Source organism: Cupressus sempervirens, chromosome 9 (genome assembly GCF_028749045.1).
Source record: "Cupressus sempervirens isolate cs-2001-9-10 chromosome 9, ASM2874904v1, whole genome shotgun sequence".
Classification (NCBI taxonomy): domain Eukaryota; kingdom Viridiplantae; phylum Streptophyta; class Pinopsida; order Cupressales; family Cupressaceae; genus Cupressus; species Cupressus sempervirens.
Genome location: NC_143126.1, coordinates 647,807,048 through 647,829,096, shown reverse-complemented (window position 1 = coordinate 647,829,096; position 22,049 = coordinate 647,807,048). Strand labels below are relative to the sequence as shown.

Here is a 22,049-nt window from a genome sequence, read left to right as displayed (position 1 = left end):
TGTAGAAAGGTACGGAAGTCCCTATATTGAGAAACTGCTGACAAAGTGCAATGCTGATTAGTTCTCCCCAAAAGATATGTTCCTTATTATCCATGATCTGGATAATGAACTTATACATCCAAGGTTCAAAATCATTAGTCATTGAGACTACATATCCTACTGAGAAGGATAAAAAGGTCTTTATATTCCTGTTTGAAATTAGATCTAGCAATGGTCTTCGGCCATCTCAAGAAATTGTTTCCCGTGGAATCCAACCACTATAGATTTACATACTTTTGATAACTTCCTTTATTCTCGTACCATATCTCCAAAGATGACTCTTTAGTGCACTCTGCCATACTTTGAAAATCTGCTCAATAACCTTTGGATCAAGGCTTACAATAACCTTGCCATCAACATCCTTGATCGTCTTTCACTTTGGACTGAAATATTTCGCACATCCAAGAACAAATTCTGGTTCCAGGCAGCCATGGGAAATGTGGACATCGAGTGAATATTATTTTTATTAATGCGTTTCATTTCATGACAAGTAGGAGCTTCTACCCTTCGCAAGAAATCAGTTATCCACATGTCCAATCTTTGTATCTGACACATTGTCAAGAATGGACGTGACGTGAGATTGAGATGCATGAGCCAACTCTTTATCAAATTGGTGTTTCATTTTGCTTTTAGATTTTGACGGTGGGGGCATCTCTTGTGCTTGCGCTACAACACAAATTCCAAAATGTGAACACATCATCAGAGGATATTGTCATAAAGGTTGATTCTAAGTATGGTTTAGACACTTCAAGGATCTAATGAGATGATATCAAAAAGAGATATCATGCATATGCAGAAGATGAAAAATGGTTCATGAAGTAGGAATGAAAAGTGAGGAATATGCTTTGAGACTTGAAAGTGGAATGCATGGGAACGCATGTAAATGAAATACTCTCGACTTCGAAAAGTGACTTGGGTTTTCAAGATGTCATTGCACAGAAAGTGGATTACATGTATATGCAATATGTAATGAAGAATAGAAAGTGAAATGACATGCGAATGCGGATGAAGAATGAGCTTACATGTAAGTGCGTATGAAGGATAACATGAAAAGCGTTATGGCAAGGAAAGCGGGATTACATGTATTTTTCTCATGAAGTGCAATTGCATATGGAAAAAATGGATGCAATGTGCCTTGAGAAAATGAGGTGAAGTGAGCTCTTATAGACCTCTTTGAGGAAAGGTAAAGTCCAAGTACATGAGAATGCATGCACATGACATTTTTTGATCTTTTAAAAGTGATTTTTAGTCAAAAACGGTTTCTCAAGATGCAATTACATGTAAAGACATTTTCATGTAATTATGACATGCAATTGAGTGTGGAGAGTGAGATGCATGAAAATGGAAATGGAAAATGAGATTACATGTACATGTGGATGATGAATGAAAATACATGTAATCGCATGTGAAGAATGAGATGCAAAATGTTATGACATGGAAAGATGGAAATGGAATGAAATGATGCTCTTGTATGAAATGGAAAAACAAACACAAAAGAAAAACATACCTTTGGCAAAAGACTCAAACATGTCAACAAGCAAGCTGCTTCAATATGCAAATTTCAATTTGGATTGTGGGAAAAAACCAAAAATTTCATCATTTTTAAAGGGAAAGTGCACTTTCCATGGCATCTATATCAACAAGTGTGAAGCATCAAGCTAAAACATGCATAAAATCAGCAAGATAAGCATGAATTTAATTAGCAAGAAAGAAAATGTCCACTTACTTGATGATTATATGCAACAAATGGAGAAAGAAACTCCAAATTTGAAAATCTTCAAACAACTTGGACTTCTTCAACCTTGCAAAGAGGAATTTGTAATTAGCAGATAATGAGGTGTTTTTCATCCCCAATCTCAAAAATAGGCCCTAGAAATCCTCCCAACTCCAACGTTTTCAATAAATGCAAGATAATGGCACGTTTTTGGAGAAAAATGTGACTCAAATCTGCACTTTCATGAGTTATTTTTAGCATTGAAATGCAAGAATGTCCTTTCCAATAGAAATAACATGGACATTCACCACAAAACACCTCTTCTAGATACAAAATCATAATCTATAAATGGCAAAATCTGGGCTTTTTTTTTGCCAAAACGTGCCCTAGAATGGAGTGAAAGAAGACTTTTTTGCATGGGAATGCAACGTTTGATGCATGGGAATACCTTCTAATGAAAAAAAGACCCTATACAGAAGATCTTCTTGACTTGGATTGAAGATTCCAAGCAAAAACACGTTCTTGGAGAAAAATTCATGTAGTTTTGCTTTCAATCTTCAAAAACAAGCTCTAGGGAGGCAAATGCATGTTCTCAAAAGCAAATTGCACCTTTTTGGTGTGATTACATGTTTTAAAATATGTATCCAAGTATAAACGCACCTTTTTGGTGCAACTGCATGTTTTGCAATTGACCTCCAAGGCTAAAGGCACCTTTTTGGTGCAATTACATGTTTTGTAATTGACCTCCAAGGCTAAACACACCTTTTTGGTGCAATTGCATATTACATGTATGTCTCACCTTTTTGATGTTTTTGCATATTTTTTATGCATTTGCATGCATTTACTTTCAAAATCGCACCTTTAGGTGCAATTGCATAATTTTTATGATGCTTGTAGACATGTTGAAAACAACTTAAATGATGAATTAAACACAAGTTAATTTAATTTTTGATGAAATATTACTTAAATGGACCATAAATAATATTTACACTATAATAGTTAATATATAATGTGCAAATATTATTTCAAAAGTAATATTTACTAGAGCATTTGATTTTAAAATAAAGTATTAAATCAAACTATATAGTTAATATAGTCATGTAAGTGAAAAATCTAAAGTAACTCAACTTAAAAATATAACATAAAGTGCACTATATTTACTTTAAGTGAAAAATAAAAAATATAAAGTAACTTAAAAACATAACTTTAAGTGAATTTATGTTATATTTTTTAAAAAGTGAATGTCAAATTAAAAATATAACATGATATTTTTCATTTGTGCAATTGCATCAAAAAGGTCCACTTTTTGGGCACTAAATTGGTTATTTCTTTTGATTACCAACTCCGATTAAGCTCTAAGATAGATCAAATCGAAGGGAAAATCGAAAGCAATGACTGGAGCAAAACCAAGGGACTAAAAACCAACAAACACACTAAAAAATGAAGAAAATGATGTTGAAGGCCTCAAAAATCAAGCATAGGCTCGACAAACAAAAAAATGAAAAATACTTGACGAAAATCTTCAGTAAAAGAATTTGTTACGTGAATTAAAGTTAATTGATCAATCAACATTAACCAATAGAATAACAAATTCAACCCAGAAAAATGCGAAACTAATTTGAAAAAGTTTTGTATTGTTACCTCTCTTTTGTGGTAACAAAATGCAGGACAACAATTATGTTATTTAAAAGAAGTTAATCATGCATTTCCAGAAGTTCTATGAGAGAGAATCTCATCAAGGAGGAACACAGTGGAGGGTTGGCTTGATACTTTGGTAGAGATAAGACAATTGTTTTGGTTGCTGAGAATTATTACTGACCATAGTTGCAACAAGATGTGAAGAGATTTGTGCAGAGTTGCAGAGTGTTAGATGTAAAAAGGAGTGAAGTAGAATACTGGGTTGTATCAGCCATTACCTGTACCAGAGAAATCGTGGGAGGATGTTTGCATGGATTTCGTTCTTGGTTTACCAAGGACACGGCAAGGGCATGATTCTATATTTGTGGTGGTTGACAGATTTTCAAAAATGGCACATTTCATTCCTTGCAAGAAGAGTAGTGATGTTGTTCATGTCGTGTAGTTGGTTTTCAGAGAAGTGGTGAAACTACATGGTTTGCCAAAGAGTATAGTTTCTGATCGTAAACCAAGTTTGTTGGTATTTCTAGCGTACATTGTGGAAGAAATTAAAGACAAATTTGAAGTTCAATTCATCACATCATCCACAGACTGATGGACAAACCGAAGTTGTGAATCGGAGTTTGGGGAATTTTTTGAAATGCTTGTTGGAGATAAACCAAAGGCTTGGGATCCGTTTTTACCATAGGCTGAATTTGCATACAATTAATCTACCAATAGGAATACTGGTAAACCACCATTCTAGATTTTATATGGGAGCAGTCCCAGAAATGCTTTTGAATTGAAACAGTTGGATAAAGGAGAAATAAGTAGTGTTGAAGCGGAAGATTTTGCTGAACATTTGAAGAACATCCATGAGGGCGTGAAGAAGCACATTACAAAGATAAATATGTAGTGCAAGGCTAAGGCAAATGTGAAAAGGAGGTATAAGGAATTTCAACTTAGAGATGAAGTAATGGTTCATTTGAGAAAGGAGCATTTTCCAGTGGGTACATATAATAAGCTGAAAATGAAGAAGTTTGGACCATGCAAGATAGTGAAAAGACATGTTTCTGGACATGCCTATGAAGTGGAGTTGCCTGTTGAACTGAAGATTTCACCAATCTTTAACATTTCAGATTTGACAAAGTATTATGAAGCAGGTGATGGGGATGTTGGAGAAGCATAGTGGAGAATTGCAGCAACTAGTTTGTCTACAAAGGAGATTCAAGAGATATTGGACAATCGTGTTGGCAAAAGTACAAGGAAAAAAACTTATAAAGAGTAGCTGGTCAAGTGGAAAGGGAGGCTAGTAGAAGATTCATCATGGCTAGCAAAGGAGGAGTTAACAATCTCGATTTTCCTCTAAACACCTAAGACATGATGGGATCACTTCTCAAATTACCCCATTTGTCTGATGCAGGAGCATCCTAGGTGTAAGAGCAATCTTGCATCACCCAAAAATATTTCCTTTTATTTCTTGAATAAGGGTTGTCTCAATGCAAAGTTGTTGTTTGTGAAAGCTTGCTACTTAGTAAGGTAGTTATACGAGTTCGGAATGTCCTAATTTCAAAGGTGGATGTTCATCTTGGATATATCAACCTACCAGTTGAGGCTCAATGTCATATCATGAGTATTCATGGACTTATTGCAGATTTGTAATGTACAATTTTGGTATAAAAACTTCAAGCTCACCATTGAAGACCTTAGAGGCCCCAGATGGGCTCCGAAATGGGGTTGACTAGAGCTTACGTGAGTTGGGCCCTGTAGATCAAAAGATGAGAATTTTGAAAAGTGGTTATAATAGCCAATCAAAACAATGGTTTAAAAGTTACGGATCTTTGAAGTTGGGCTGACCAAAATTTTCAAATTAAGTATCAAAGGTGTATAAGGCTGACTCTATATGTAATTTTAGAGTTTGTCGATCTAAAGGGTTAGGGTTTGATGTCTAGAAACTTCCCAGGCAGTGTAAAAATGTTTGTTTAGGGAATGCCCATGCATTGTCTAAGACAAGTTTGGGTGATAGTTTGCATCTCTGTGTTGCAAATTATTGTAAGGTGCTCATGTGAGCTCACATATTGCATTTCAAAATTCTGTAATTCTACATTTGCGGCGATAATAAGAAGCTCATATTTTGTTTTCACAAATTGTTGATATTTTTCTTTGTTTCTATTATGTGTATGTGGTATTAAGGGGAGCACCCTTCATCAGTGTGTCAACACTCAAAGGAACACCCACAACATCTTTTGCACTTGCCATAATATTAACACCATCATAATGCTCAAGCAAGTGACTACAGTCATAAAAATCAGAACTTTTATTGTTATTTGAATAAGTGTTTGCTTCCTTCCTCTTCACAAAGAAAGGATCCAAGATTTCTTGATGTTGTACATGCCCTATTGAATTTTATTATAATCCGGAAAGGCATGCATGAGTTCTGGTATGAGAATCTGTATAGATTTTGTTTTACCCATGATCCACAATAACCCTCTATTATGAATGTAAGAAGCTTCCCCTACGGGATGGAAAGGAATCACTTTAATGCCACTATAAGATCCACTTTGAGTAGTACTAGGGAGCAGCGGGACTTCTAGGGAGGTCACCCATCCCAGTACTACTCTAGCTCGAGTGCGCATCACATCGGATCTAGGTGATGCATCACATGAGAATACATGGAACACTTAGCACTCATCCCAATGCTACTTGAGTACCACTCCAACTTGAGTGCGCATCACATGAGAATAAATGGAGCACTTAGCACTCATTGGATCTAGGTGATACTCAGAGAGGTGAAGCACCGAGACTTTCCAGGAGGTCACCTATCCCAGTACTACTCACCTCAATGAGCATCGCCTAGATCTAATGAGTGCTAAGTGTTCCATTTATTCTCATGAGAGATGGGTTCACGTTAACCACTACCCATGAAATATGGGTCAGTTTGACTCAACAACTACACAGTTAAATCCTGATAGAAATATCACAATTTCACTTGTGAAAATTATCTCCTACTTATCAATATATATATATATATATATATAGTCAATTCAATGTATATATGACCATGCATAATGTGACCTATAATTATAAATATATATATAACTACCGATATTAACATATAAATATATTAGTCTACATCATATTACTTTATTCTTCTATATTAATTTTATTACTATTGATTAATCAATTCCCTTTATTATAAATATTTATCTATTGTATATAAACTATATATCCATATCCCTTATCAAATACATTTACAAGTATATTTAAGCTACTTTGTTTAATTATATAATATTAAGTTTATTACATAATAGTATTAATGTACTTCATATTATTATTCATATCTAATTCATGCGAATCTTATAAATGAATCAACTAAAGCAAATATATACTTAGCTTCTTTCCATGTGAGAAGTCTTTTTTCTTGTTTGGTTATTTAATGTTTCTTTTCTTGTAGTAGTCTCCTACATTTCCTCCTTAATTTTTTCCTACATTTCCTCCTTTATGTTCTCCTATAATTCTTTTCTTATTTCTCTCTTGAATGATCCACTCCCTTATTATTATTCTCCTCGTGTCTCTTTTCTTAATTTCTTTTGGCTTTGTCATGAATGATCTTCAAGCCATATTTATGATGTAATGGCCGATCATAACCCCTTTTACGTAGTCATTGGATTAGTAAACATTTAAGGTATAATACTCATTATTGTTTATTATAAATTGTATACTTTTCATTTAAATTATAATACTCAGTAATTTAATACATATTTATTATCAATTTATCCAAAATTAATATTTATGATTGTTTTAATTGTAATTCTATTTATACATTGATGCATATTAATTTATTGCTATCCAATCAAAATATGCAATTAGCTAATTAATTGTGGATCAATTATTCATTAGGGGATTCATATATTTATTATTGAAGCAATAGATAGAGTACATACATTCAGGAGTCTTTATGTATTATGCATCAATGAGCGCTCATGACATGAGCAGTTTAGATATGACATTCATCAAACATTCGGTGTGCATTCTTATTCATCAACATCTGATTCAAACAATTTATAATGACAAATGTTATGCAAGAGAATTTAATTAAAATCTGTTAAGGAAATTTATAGCTGTTTGCAAGTGCCAAATTATCTCCAAATTGATGATGATGCCCCTGGAAATCATCTCAGATTGACGCAGAAGCCTTGTATTAAAAAAAAGGAAGGCACTCTCATATCAAAATGTGCCCAATAACTATCAAATGCTGTCTAGTAAATAACAAAACAGCCTCACAAACCCTGGCCACTGCCCCAAGATGATTGGTGGCTACTTAAATTCCCAAACACGGACCTTAAAGGGTTGCAATCTGCATTCAATTTGTCCTCCAGATTTTGTTAACACTCGCTGAAATATAACGCGGAAGCTTCCTCTCAATTTGATCACAAATGAAGCACAAATGATGGTTATGTATTAAGACATCCTTAAGCACAATTTCATTGGATAGTTTCACCAGTTCAAAGTGCAAAACTACTGGGAAGAATTCTCAATTATCCTAGCTCTCAATATCTGAAACCCTTGGCACCAACTCCTCACCAATTTCACTGAATTCACAAATATCAAATACACAATGAAAAAATTTGATGCTTGCATTGAATGCATTTATAATTTTCAAATGCAAGTTGGTTGGAGGCTTCTTGGTCAAACTTTTTGTAACTTAAAACATGACTTAGGCATTTTAAAATATTTTCTATTGTTGCCATGCTATAATATAATAGTTTATTATATTTCCCTCCAAATATCAGCACCAGTCAATTTATAATGGAAAGAACATTTAATGCACTTAAGCACACTTTATAATTTAAGATTTATATTTAATCATTAATTAAATGCAATTTAACTAATGAGTTTAATAGCTTATTAAAGTCTTTGAAGGATTTACTCCAAATCTAGGTGCTCACTGCCTGACTTAGAAACCAAGGTGCCTAACCAAAAATAGCCCTGACCATAAATTGACTTAGCATAAATAGTAAGTCCCTCGAATTGTAGTAAGTCCCTCGAATTGAGCCAACTAACAATGAGTCAATCACCATGCATACGATGAATTTGGGTGCTCCTGCCAGATATAACAGTTACTCAACAATGACTTACTATATATAGTAAGTCTTTGAATAACAACTCCAGTCAATGATACTAAATCTCAACACTACTACCAAGTTGGTCAGGTACTGTGCTAAAGATAGTAACCATGACTTTCCCAAAAGTGCAAATATGACTCAAACGAAGAGCAATCTTGAACAACCTTGAACTCTAAAGTGGAAATATAGCCTCTGGCTTGACCAATTGAGACCCTCTATCCACCACGCTTAGCCTACAAGGGCCAATGATAAGCTAAACTAAACACACTTTGATGCTCACGAAATAGGGGACATAGAAATATGATCCTCATTGTTATCTTTGATAAGGTATCATATTGTGGAATTCAGACATTGTATCATTTGGTTTGCGTTACTGCCTAATTGGATAAAGGTACCTATTTACTTCCTACTCAACCTCTCATCACATCAACACACTCAAGAAAGTAGAAATTTGCTTCATTACAAGTTGTGTTGATTCCATTACATGAACTACCATGTCTAAGCATGGTCATAATCATTAGGGATTATTAAAGCTACATTTTTTAATTATTAAAGCTACATTTTTTAATACTTTACATGGTTCTTCTTCTATTTTATGAAGGTGCAAAATCCTTCCATTGTCAAACCAGCATGCAGGCATTTAATGACTAACCAAAAGGAGCCTTATATGCATCGGGTATGGCTTGCTTCATGTTCTTGTGCAATCCCTATAGTCATTTTGAACAGGTGCCTCAGGAAAGGCCCCCTTAACCTAGAAATTGCTTAAGTCAAAGAAGGCATTACCCACCTTAGCGAATTGGCCCATTCTTGTCATGCCTAATCATAAGTTGGAGAACTTCTTCCCTGTTTTTGACACCCCTGTTTCTTACAGAAAGCCTGGCATGAAGGATTTAGGAACCTGCAACTTTGAGCACCAACATATACCATTGAACAAGTATGATCCTTCCCTAAGACCTATACAGCTTCTATTTATCACCATTTTTTACTTAAGCGTCCATTTGAACCTCTTTCCCTCAGGCGTTGTCACTTAGATTGTTTTTCTTAAACGGAATGCTAGAGAGACTTTGTAAACTATCATATCCCATTGTCTTTTCCTTTTGGCCTTCATCAATGTATCATGTTTGATTTCATCATAAAGCTCTCAACTGTTGAAAGTTTGACTTATCATAGTTTTACAATCCTTATCCATGAATGATTTGCAAACACAGGTAATGGCCTAATAATATTGACACATTCAGAATAAAAATGCAAGTTTTTTTAGGCATACAAATTTTCTTACTAACAAATGGCAAAAGGGAAAGCATAAAATATGAAAATGTACATAGGGGAGCTATTCTTCCTAGTGCCTTATGGAGTAAGTTTTGAAAAGCTATGGATATTGTAATGCAAAAAATACCACCTCCCATAGTATGAAAGAAGACATTTATATGCAATAGGGTAAAGCAGGGAAACAATCTAGCTGCCATGACAAAGGCCTCCATTCATAAAAGAACTAAGAAATTACTATTACCAAATTTTTCACCTCAAGAGAATACAGATTGAGCTTTACCCTAGTGGATGGATATCATTTTCAGTAAAATTTCTTTCATTTTCAGACAATAATTTCATCAGAGCTTTCATAATTAACCTATTGCCTAAGCATTTATATTTGTGTCTTTTGAAGAAAAAATGCAGAGTGAAAGATACCTCAATCTCTTCCCAATTTCCTGTACTTCCCCAGGGATCTTGGGATTGTCTCGCAGTGCTTGTGATCAACCTAACAAAGAGAGAATTATTTTTAAGATTCTACAACTAATAGGATCTCAAAGAACAGGCCACTGTCATTTTCAATGGAATAAAATTACTGCTGTTCAATTGAGGCAAATATAAACCAAAATATAATCTATAGTGGACCCAGTAACAGCATGTACCACAAGATCGCATTACAAAAAGTGATAAAATCAAATACAGATCTAGTAAATTTCTTTGACAGAAAGCTCAATGTAAATAAAAATAGATTTTGCTAGAGAATGTCTCCATTCTCGATAAAACAGATTCTCAAGTGTTTTACGATAAGCTCCCTCATGAAGTATTACTTATAATAAAATAAGGAAGTTACTACGTGGGAATTCAAAAAAACTTCTTCCATCTTATTACATATTCATTGACTCTTGTCCCTTGACAATTCTCAGATAGGCAGTGATAAACATCCGCTTGATTGTGAAGCGATGCATCAAATATGCAGGGCAACAAACAACTGGAGGATATAGTAAAGAAGCATATTCTTCTGCAGAAATGATGAGTAATACTAATCTACAATTTGGATCTTGTGAATCCCAAGGCCTGGAACTTGCTCGATATAATTTTAGGATTGAAAAGGAAATAGACAAGCTAGTGGAGATTGTTATTGAAGTTTCAAAATGCCTAGAGAAAATTTCCTTCTAGCTAGTAGGCTATATCAAAGAAATATGATTTAACCCTAACACTGTGTACTTTCTAGTAATACATTTTCAAATATATGTAAATACATGTAGCTATCAAAGAATCAAAGAAAACCTTCTAAGGTGCAATGCATGGCAACCCAAATACTAGAGATTGCTAGCCACAGCAAAGTTTAAACTAAGATATCAAATTAAATGCCAGAGATCAAGAAAATAGCATCTTGAAAGAATGGAAGCAAAAAAATGCTCAAAAATTACACCCAGTGTCTTCTTTTCCCACGCAATAATACCCATAGTTCTTTCTCATGCATAATGAATTATAGAAAATGCTCAAAAAACAAATGGGGAGAGCTTATAATATATTAAAATGCATTTAAATCTCCATTTCAAATTTATAGAGTGGGTAATCACTATAACATACCCAATTTCAGAGAAAATTGAAGCTTATGTTAAATCGTTTTAATCTTGTCCTGTTTCCTTCTTATATTAATTTTGTTTGTGGGTATGTGTGCTTGCCTTGGTTTTTTTTTAGTTGTTTTCCCTGTAATTCACAAGTTTGTTCTTATTTTTATCTCAACCAGTCTATTATTGGTGTTGTTTGAACTCTAGGTTGAAGTAATCTATTCATTTTTGTTTGAATCCATGCTGGAAGTTAGAAAATTTTTTACTTAGGTTCACTTTACTCTAAACTGGTTTCAAATTTTCATCACATCAGGACTCCTTATTAGACTCCCGATTTGTGTAGGTCTTGATTCTTAAGTTCCTTGTATCCAAGTGTCTTTTTGCAACGACATTATCATCTGAGACATCATTTCCCTTTCATAAGTTCATGATTCTTCATTGGATCAGGATGAAGAAACAAAAATATAAAGAAAACTCTTTTCAATAGATTTGTGGAGCTGAGAAATGATTTTTAAATTCATTCAAACTATCTTTGAGTTTGATTTCTTCTTTATGTCAAACCCCTGTTTGGTCTTAGTAATTTATAGTATTTATACCAAAGTACCAAAATTCATCAGCTTTTTGGCAAAGTCATTGAGTCCTAAGGGACTAAGGCAATACTCAAGGGTGAGTCCTGGCAAATCTGGTTAAACTTGCTAAACTCAAGAGTCTTGATGTATCGGCTTGGTGATTGATCACTTTAAAGAAGTTCTAAGTTAGTGGACATCATCCTATGAAGAAAGCTCTTCTCCAACTAGAAAGTTTATTAGATTAGTACTAGCACAATGATACCTAATCATGGTAGATGTCAATGGATAAAAAATGTTTCTTCATAGGACTCTACATTAATTTGCAAATTTATAAGCATATAAGTAAATTTGGGTTTTCCATAAGTAGGACTCATGGCACATGACAACCACAATGTAATGTTCTCGAACAATTTCGAAGATGCTCCTGTGCTGCATAGTCACTTTCCTGTGCTGCGCGACTACTACCTGTGCTACGAGGTCGCTACCTGTGTTGCACGACTACTGCCTGTGCTGCGCGGCCACTACGTGTGTTGCGCGCCCACTTTCTTGAACGGTTCCAAAGATGCTCTCGTGCTACACGGTCATAGCCCATGTTGCGCGACCACTGCCTGTGCTGTGCGGCCACTACCTGTGTTGTGTGGCCACTTTCTCAAACGATTCCGGAGATGCTCCCATGCTGCGCGGTCACAGCCCGTGCTGCGCAACTACTACCCGTGTTGTGCAGCCACTACCCATGCTATGCGACTACTGCCTGTGTTGCGCGGCCTAAATTGGAGTGAAACAAGCCGTACGGCTTAAATTTAGAATGTCGTACGTTGTGCCAGGAAGGCCGTACGGTTGAATTAGAGCAAGTCATAAGGTGGATTAGAGATGGTCGTACGGTGACTGTAGTAGGGTCGTACGGCGATGCAAAAGATGTATCTCAGTACGGAATGATGGGTAAGTCGAGGTGTATGTACAGTGAAAGCTGTGAGGAAGGACAGTACGGAGAAAGGGGGATAGGAACCAGAATCCAAAATAGAATGTAATCAAGGTTCATACACAGTACACCATAGAAAAATCCACAATAACAGAGACTTAGATGTGAATAATAATTACCAAAGATACTCCAACTTGCCAGATCCGATCCAAGTAATACATGCAACAATGGATTAGGGTGAGGGTTGAATCCCATCGAAACTGCACGAGCCAAATAGGGAAGATCTTTCACTTCTGAAATGGCGAACAATTCCAAACTCCAATAGGAATCCGCAATACAGAGAAAATATAATACAAAGTATATCTATAGACTACCTACAACCGTGCCTAAATACCCATCGAAAAACAATTCCAAGGGTGTACAAAGATAGCCAACGGCGACACAAACTACGAAGAAAAAATAAAATGGGTCCGAGATAAATTAAATCAATTGGCCCGTTACAAAGTTTAATTAAATACATTTATTTTATGACGGGGACATTACATACAATTATTCAGTTTAGTTTGAATTTAAAAAGGGGGTACCTACTTCATAGCCATATTCTCATCCTTTGTTTTGAACTTTAATTTAAATGCCTATTTCTCAATGTTCTTTCTTCAAAAAAAATTCTCTTTATAAAAGCACAAAATTTGGACTTTGACTTTGTTAAGTTGTTATAGATACTTGCAAAAAAGTATGGGCTTCAATACAAGTAAGGAATTTGGAGGCCTTTGGCTCACGCAGAACAAATGAACATTTCTTAGAGATAATATTATAGTTTAAAAGGTCTCCTCTTTGTGGGGACTCTTTGGTTTGATTCAAGTCTATACTATACTCTATGGCCCTACAAATCCACTCACTATATACTTGAAATTGTTGATTCACTTTCGTATTCATTTGCTTGATGTGTACTTGTGTACGTGATCTATGTAACTTGTAATTGATTAGTTTATTATGTATTTAAAGTCCATTTAGTGAAGGGTTCCTAGAAAAAGGTTTAAAATCTTATATACTCAAAAAATATCTATATTTCATGATTTTGTTCAACTTGCCAAGTCTAGGTGTCAAGTCTGCATCCAAATCAAAATTCAGCTTGTTGAGCCTATTTTGAGTCCAAGTCCGGTTAGTATGATTTAAATTGCTAGTAATCCAAAAATCTGATAGACCTAGGGAGTTCGTGAACAGCCATATACTCTTAGGGTTCAAGTTATTGAAGGAATATTTAAATAGACCAAATTAAATAAGCTCACCAAGTGTAGTCGTCTTCTCACAATTTTTTTTTTCAGTTTTACTTGAATCAAACCAAAGAGTCCCCACAAAGAGGAGACCTTTTAACCTATAATATTATCTCTAAGAAATGTTCATTTGTTTTGCGTAAGCCGAAGGCCTCCAAATTCCTTACTTGTATTGAAGCCCATACATTTTTGCAACTATCTATAACAACTTAACAAAGTCAAAGTCCAAATTTTGTGCTTTTATAAAGATAATATTATAGGTTAAAAGGTCTCCTCTTTGTGGGGACTCCTTGGTTTGATTCAAGTCTATACTATACTCTATGGCCCTACAAATCCACTCACTATATACTTGAAATTGTTGTTTCTTTCAGCTCCAATTCACTTTCGTATTCATTTGCTTGATGCGTACTTGTGTATGTGATCTATGTAACTTGTAATTGATTAGTTTATTATATATATAAAGCCCATTTAGTGAAGGGTTCCTAGAAAAAGGTTTAAAATCTTACATACTCAAAAAATATCTATAGTTCATGATTTTGTTCAACTTGCCAAGTCTAGGTGTCAAGTCTACATCCAAATCAAAATTCAGCTTGTTGAGCCTATTTTGAGTCCAAGTCCGGTTACTATGATTTAAATTGCTAGTAATCCAAAAATCTGATAGACCTAGGGAGTTCGTGAACAGCCATATACTCTTAGGGTTCAAGTTATTGAAGGAATATTTAAATAGACCAAATTAAATAAGCTCACCAAGTGTGGTCATTTTCTCACAATTTTTTTTTTTTCAGTTTTACAAGTTTCACCCCTCACACCTAAGACTTCTATTGGGGGATATTTATGCCCCCGTTTGATTTTATTTTTTGTGAAAGATTTAATGACCCAAGAAATCAATTTCAATTATATCTATTTTTTCTCGCATTCCATTTCCTTAATGCAGTCTTTTCCTAACATTTTTAGGGTTTTATTGTCAATAACCTCATGGAGGTCAGGAATCTTTTTTGAAAACAATAACTTTCCCTTGTATGTGGCTAACTATCCTAGTGGACATTTAATCTGAGTCAATCAGGCATCCAGTCATTCAGAGGTCTTTGGGTGGAATTCCATGAAGGGCTTAAGCTCTACTTTTAAAGGAAACAAGTTGTGCTATAGGATATTTTGAATCATTTCCTAGAAAATAGAAGCTCCTATTTTTAGGCTGGCATATTTGAGTGAGAGATAATAGAGTTGGGCTAGAAATTTCCCAATAGCTTAGGAATGTTAGGTGTCACTTGTCAAACATCTAAATTTAGGCTTTTTCTTTAAATAATTAAGCAATGACTTTTTTTAACATGCTTTTATAACAAGATATGCATTCATGAGACTGCCAACTTCCTTAAATTTCAGAGCTTAAAACTTTTAAGCTGAACTGCACTTTAAAATCCATGGGATCATCAGCTTTAAAATATTTCTAAAAAATTACAACCAACTCCACCTCTACTTTTTAGGAACCCCCCTTCAATGGGATCCAATCCTTTAAGAAAAAGGTATGCACGAGAAAATATTGTTGACCAAAACTCTAGGAATTGTCACATTCCCAAGCACTCAAACCCCTAGGAAAAGAACATCAAAACACTAAGCTCCCAATTATGTCAAAACAATTTGATTCCCAAATAAACACACACCTCGACTAGAGTTTAAAGAATAACAATGAGACTGTTGATTGCAATTTATACATTGATTGTGTCATTGCTTACCAAGTCATGGGACAACTAGAACTCCAAAGCCCTAATAGACAGAGCGGTGGCATTTCCCTAAATTTTTGAAAATCAGTTTGTTTTATACAATCTCAAGCTACTAAAACATTTATTTTGTAGGCAATACCTGAACTTCAATGCTCAAAAAAATCAAGAATTGATAACAGTAGAAGCAATTAGGTAGATAATGAAATCATTCCAACAAAGAGCATTTTTGTTCATCAAATTAATTGTTGGAAAAAAACAACTAGAGTTGGAATACTCTTTGTGACCATTTCAACATGTAGGATGAAAAACTTAGTATTCCAAGAAGATAAGATAAGATAATGATATTAATGTCCAACAAAAGCCCAAAAAGAGGTCTATGGGACTAAAAGATTACAACAATGAGGCTGACACTAGCAAGAGAACACAAAGGTGTCTGAAAATAAACAAACACAACCAAAGCAATAACAACAAAGAACAAAGACAAAGAAAGTGCTAGGAGTCTTTCTCGGGCGAAAAGAAATCAGTCACTGAACGATACACATGTCAATATTTAGAGGCACTATATTGTCTCTGGCCACTCACAGAGGAGTGTCATTGGATCAAATAGAGCTAGAAGGCTTTTGCACACCACGCAGAGGAGATAATGGTGTAAAAAAGGCAGTAATGAGCTTAGTAGACAAGTGCCGGTGTGGAACCAGTGACTGGATCGTGTTATCTCGAAGCGTGGTGGCCTCACGAAGATAAAGTGCAAGACATCTCTAGTCATAATAGCTGAAAAAGTCATAGATAGAAGAGCACACCCAGAACAGATAGAACAATCTCCCTCTAATCTCATAGTAAATAGGGCATCAAAAAAGGAAATGAGCCTCATTCTCCACCTCCCCTAAAGTACAAAGCATACAAATCCGCTCCCCACTATCAATATGATGATCAGTTTGAGCCCGAAGACGGTGAGAACCAACTTTGAAAGAACCTAAAGAGATCCGTAAGGCATGAGACCACCGTCGTGAAAGGTAGCTAGGACAAATAATAATCCCATCAAAAATCTCCCAAAATTGCTCCACATAAAAGGACATCCGCGAGCGTAACCCACCAAGAGGGTTAACCTAGGTAGTGGTAATGTAACGTCTATAGATATCAAGACGAATATGCTCATTCAACTCCTGCCGTGAGGGGAGAAGATGAGTAGGGGCATCCAATGAGAACTGAAAGGGGGGAGACGATCAATGTCAATCCCAATTGAACTCAGCAAAGAAGAAACCTGTGCATACCAACATCGCGAGCGAGAACCAGATTCAGCATCCGCAGTAGAAACAAAAGAACAATAAGCTGAATAGGGGTAGCGGTTCCGATCCCTAGCAATATCCACAAACCCACAAAAACGATGAAGGAACCAAACCAAATAAAAAATGGCCGCGAGTCTAAAAGGATGGGCACCAAATTCAGCAAAAATGACACTGTGAGGAGTGAACCCGTGATCTGATGATGCACATCAAGAACAAAGTCTGAACCCACTCTATCAAGGCCTAATATAACTAAGAAGAGACGGTCCGCAAATCACAAATCCATAAAGAATAGTCGGCCACACAAGAGCATCTAAGAGAGATAGCTTAGACAAGGTATCCTGGAAGTGATGTCTGAAACATTGTTTCTTGAGCAAAGCAAGAGAACCCATACCTTTATTAACTCTGGGTTGAATAGCTGGTCTCATACTGAACTACAGACTGGAAAACATAACCCCCACCTATGTGTAGGATGAAGTAACTAAGGAATGAAATGCCTTATTATATATGCAGCAAGATCTAGCCAGAGAGCCAGAGAACTATGTGATGATAAGCACTGATATATCTACGATACTACAAATAAGATCTAAGCAATGAGGTTGCATAATAAGCTATGAAGCAACGATGAAGAAATGAAATTACAGATGTGTAGAAAATATTCAAATATATATGTACACACACACACACAAGCCATTGGAATATATAAGATAATGACTGCAACAAGTATATTGAAAAGAGATGTCCGGGCAAGTGCATGAAGAGATCTGAACATGAAGAAGTAGCTGTATAGATGCAATGGTAATTGATATATAAACAAGGCATATTAATCAGAATTATACAGACGTCAGCAATAGCAACTTAAAGAACAAATTGAACATGTCAATGTTCAAATGTTATGGGCTATTAAAAGACAGGTACTAGGCAATTGTGTCAGAGATACCATAGACAAGTAGGTAGCTCGATAGTTGTATGCATCAAGTGTTGGGGTTCAACAACAGCGAAAAAACATTTTATTCTGAATGATGAGGACACAGAATACTAGTGAACAGACATCTTCTTGGAGTGATCAACGTAGTTGAAAATTCTGGGAAATTCTTTAAGCAGTGACGTCTAGAAATGGAGATGTGTTACCAGGAGCAATTCTTTGTGGTAGAATTCCTTGTGCACATAATTGAAAAGACAGTGACGGTTTAATTAGTAACACTCATATCACAACAGTATACTACGAATAGAAAAGTCAAAGGCCAAGAAATGAATATAAGCACAAATGAAATATAGACGGAAGAATTTCATTACGACCTCACAACGAATACTTGATGGAGAACTGTTACTTCAATAAAAACAATGAATTTCTCATTATAGACATCGAGTATTATGGCAACAAAGTTTTGCTCCTATATTTACCTTCTGAGATCATTGTGTTATATATTTGTGACGGTGATTATAGTTGAAGCTTGAATGGAGTACGGTAACGATTTAGTTGAGATAAGTCTGAAGTAAATGAACAATGATAAGGAATGGCAGATATTCCTCGTATAAGTCAGATATGAACAGCGTCTGAGAGAACACTCCCAAGTCATCATGATTTTCTGTGATAGTCAATAATATAAAGTGCCATCGGGTTTGATAAATTATGTAGTCAATCATTGCCGTGAATAAAAGTGAAACAAGTAGCAGTTAGTTTAAAAAGTCGCAGCAAATCTACACCCAGGTACGACACATTTAAACATTAAATGACCTATAAAAGGCGTTGGGAGCAGTCAGAAATAATTGATACCATATATGCAGGTAAAAGCAGCGATTGAAAGAAAATTAAATTAAATTATCAATGAAAGGTTGCAATCAAATCACATAATGAGATCTATTAAAGCATTAATTAAGTGTTGCCACTCATATGGAAAGACGTGTATATCAAAAGACATAACTCTTATTTGATATAAATTATGAATGTTTTACTTACAAAAAAGGGTAAGTGGTGAATGAAGAGGTAAGCAACTGAAGTATGCAATTAAAGAAATAAATATTCAGATTTGATAAATCTGATATATAATATATGTTGGATAGATGAGATAAAAATAAGTATAATATCATGCAGACTGGGGACAGATATAAAAGATATATTTATGAGACGTATATACAGATATAGAAGAAATAGATGCAAATTAGAAAGGATGGGAAGACTTAAAGTAGAGATTTGATTGTCCATCATCAATTGAACAAGCAACATTGTCAAGGTGCAAAGGAAGTTTGTGTGCAGTAGGTTGGTGCTCACGAAGATAGCAGAAGGAGTTGAAGCTTCCTATAGGTCGGAGCCTATGAAGTGTGGGAGTTGGAGCTTCCAGTAGGTTAGAGCCTATGAAAAGTCTGAGTTGGAGTTTCCAATGAGTCAGTGTTCATAAACACAGGGGTTGGAGCCTCTAGTAGGTCATAGCCTTCAAAACATTGTAAAAGAACAGTTCATATAAGAAAGCATTTATTTGTCGTGGTTTTCTCCCATATTGGATTTCCATGTAAATCACTGTGTCATTGTGTTCACGTGTATAATTGTTTATTTTAGCATTTAAAGTTATTGTTTGGATAGAAGTTCTAAATTGACAAAGTTGTTATCATACTGATTCAACCCCTCCCCCCCTCTCTTAATATAATTGTGTGCTCTTCACCCCAGTACTTCCAACTACCACCCTTTTTGTTGGGTGATGTCCCCACCAAATTGTAAAAAATTGGGGATGTGGGGAGGACATCCCCTATATGTCCCCAAGTCCCCGAAACATTCCCGGTACTAAGATGGGGGAAGTTTGGCCAGGAATGCATCATCGAGTAAACCTGACTAAGGTTAATCCATGTATTAACATTGAACAAATCCCAAATTTAAAGTGTCATCTCAGATGTTTACCCTGCTGATCTGGGTGTGTAAAGTCTAAGGATTGTGCGTAATTGTCTCGGATTCTGATTTTCTTGCCTAGGTCTGCAAGTTCACGCCCTTTTAGACTTAAAAGCCTTAAACTCTTGAACTTGCCCAAAATCTGATGTAATTACTTACCAAATTCAAATAATAAATATATAATTCACTGACTTTATAAGTGCATCTGCTCTGGTCTTTGATTGATCTGCTTGCAATTGCCTTGTTGGTGTTTTTGAAATGGATACTTCATCTCTATTATATAGATGACTTGATGAAGAGATAACACCCCTTGCCTGAGCTGACCCAACTATGAAGGAAAATAAAGATTTAAAATTTGATGTTCTATCCTCCAATTCTGGCTGACTTGGCTTAAATACAAGGTGGCAGTTAATAAATGATCTTCTATTTGCATTTAATGTTGGATTTCTCATTATGGCTGAGTTATATTTAATTTTACATGCATTTTTTCATTCAATCAGACTTATTTTCCCTCTTTTTTTCATTTTCAGACCTGAAATTCATCTTGTATCATTGTTTTTGCCTTGATATTTGAGATTTATTTACGAACTCTTCCACGCTTGAGATCTGATTTTGTGTTTGTGCAAGGAGGTTGATTTCTTCATCAATTTGGATCTAGTTTTCATGGTATTTTGCAATGATTCTCGTGAGCTTCCACGCGCATGGTCATGGTGAAAATTTCCTCACTGCCCCTTTGTCTGTCCTTATGCTTAGACATCCTTCTTGCTTGTTTTTGCTTTGCTCTCTTGGTTGGGTTGCATCGTGTTTGCATTTGCTTGCTTGTGTCTCCACCATTTTCATTCCTGCTAGCAGTTGTGTGTCATGTTTTCCTTGGGACGTCGGCTCCTGCATTCTGGGTGGAGTTCATTTTGTGTTTGGGTGTCCCTACCTCCATGACATTCTGCAACTCTGATCATTTCTGTTTCAACTTCCTTTTGTCATGGGTTTGGTGGTGTTGGTGCATAGCTCCTGTGGTTGTAAGTTTTCATGCATCTTTAGTTCTTTGTCCTTCTTGTGTTCCCATTGCTCCCATTATTGCTTCCAGGTCTCTTTGCACTACTGCAGTCTAGGTTGGAAAGTTCTTCTTCCTGGATCCTCATGGGCTTAAGGTCTTGGACTATGCGACGGCTCACCTTCAGAGCCTCTTTTTGTTTGGGTTAAGCAACTGTTGTGTTGCCTGCATTTCTCATTTCAAGTGCACTTTGCAGGCATTGTTTCTGCAGATAATTTCAGACATGTCTACAATCTTGAGGTGCTTGTTGTGGATGTCTATGTTTTTGGCCCTACTCTGCTCTCATGCTTGTTCCCTACAGTCAGGCCTGGCCTGACTCTGTGTTGATTGAACAACATTTTTTGTGGCTCTAGGCAATGAGGTTGTGGTCAGTTGGGTCCTTCCTTTGCTGAGGCCAACTCTAAGGGTCTTGAATTTCTACCACTTCTTCCAGGATTTACGTACCAATGTAAGTCTATGTTTGATATCACTGCTCTACAGGACTTATTGGACAGGGTAGAGTGTCTCGAATCAAACAATGTAACTCTCAAAATTCTATGCAAGTTATGACAAGCAACTTCAACCTTATCTAAGCTGAGAATGTTGAGCTGAAAAATAGGCTCTCCCTTTCTTAACAAGTCTCAGGTAAGGACGCTAATATCCTGGAACTAAAAAATAAGCAATCTAAACTAGTTTCACTTCATCAGACCCTTAAATGTGCGACCATAAAATTGCAAACATATGCCTCAATTTGCAACAGCAGCAACATGGCACCTCTTGTTGATTTCTAGGATCGCTGCAAATGTACTAACAAATGTCATTGTATTGATTGTGTTCCAAATGCAAATAAAAGCTTATAAATAAGAGAGGAGACATGTCTCTACGGTTAATCATCACTAGTTAACATATTAATATACTAGTAATATAAATAACCATATATATAATATATTATTATATAATATGTGTGTACTATATATATATATATATATATATATTATATATATACTATAATATATATATATATATAATATATATATTTATATATATACAATAATATATG

At 35.4% G+C, this 22,049-nt stretch overlaps 1 protein-coding gene across 2 annotated transcripts in view; it reads right to left on the bottom strand.

Annotated features, from left to right (window-relative positions):
* The window catches only part of LOC149540402 (Gut esterase (DUF1350)), a 234,355-nt gene that overhangs the window by 139,916 nt on the left and 72,390 nt on the right, over positions 1-22,049 (bottom strand). For both annotated transcript variants that reach the window (XM_089801503.1, XM_089801504.1), the window contains exon 2: positions 10,180-10,249. In XM_089801503.1, the coding sequence (XP_089657629.1) occupies positions 10,180-10,249 (70 nt within the window). The remainder of the gene's footprint in view (positions 1-10,179; positions 10,250-22,049) is intronic.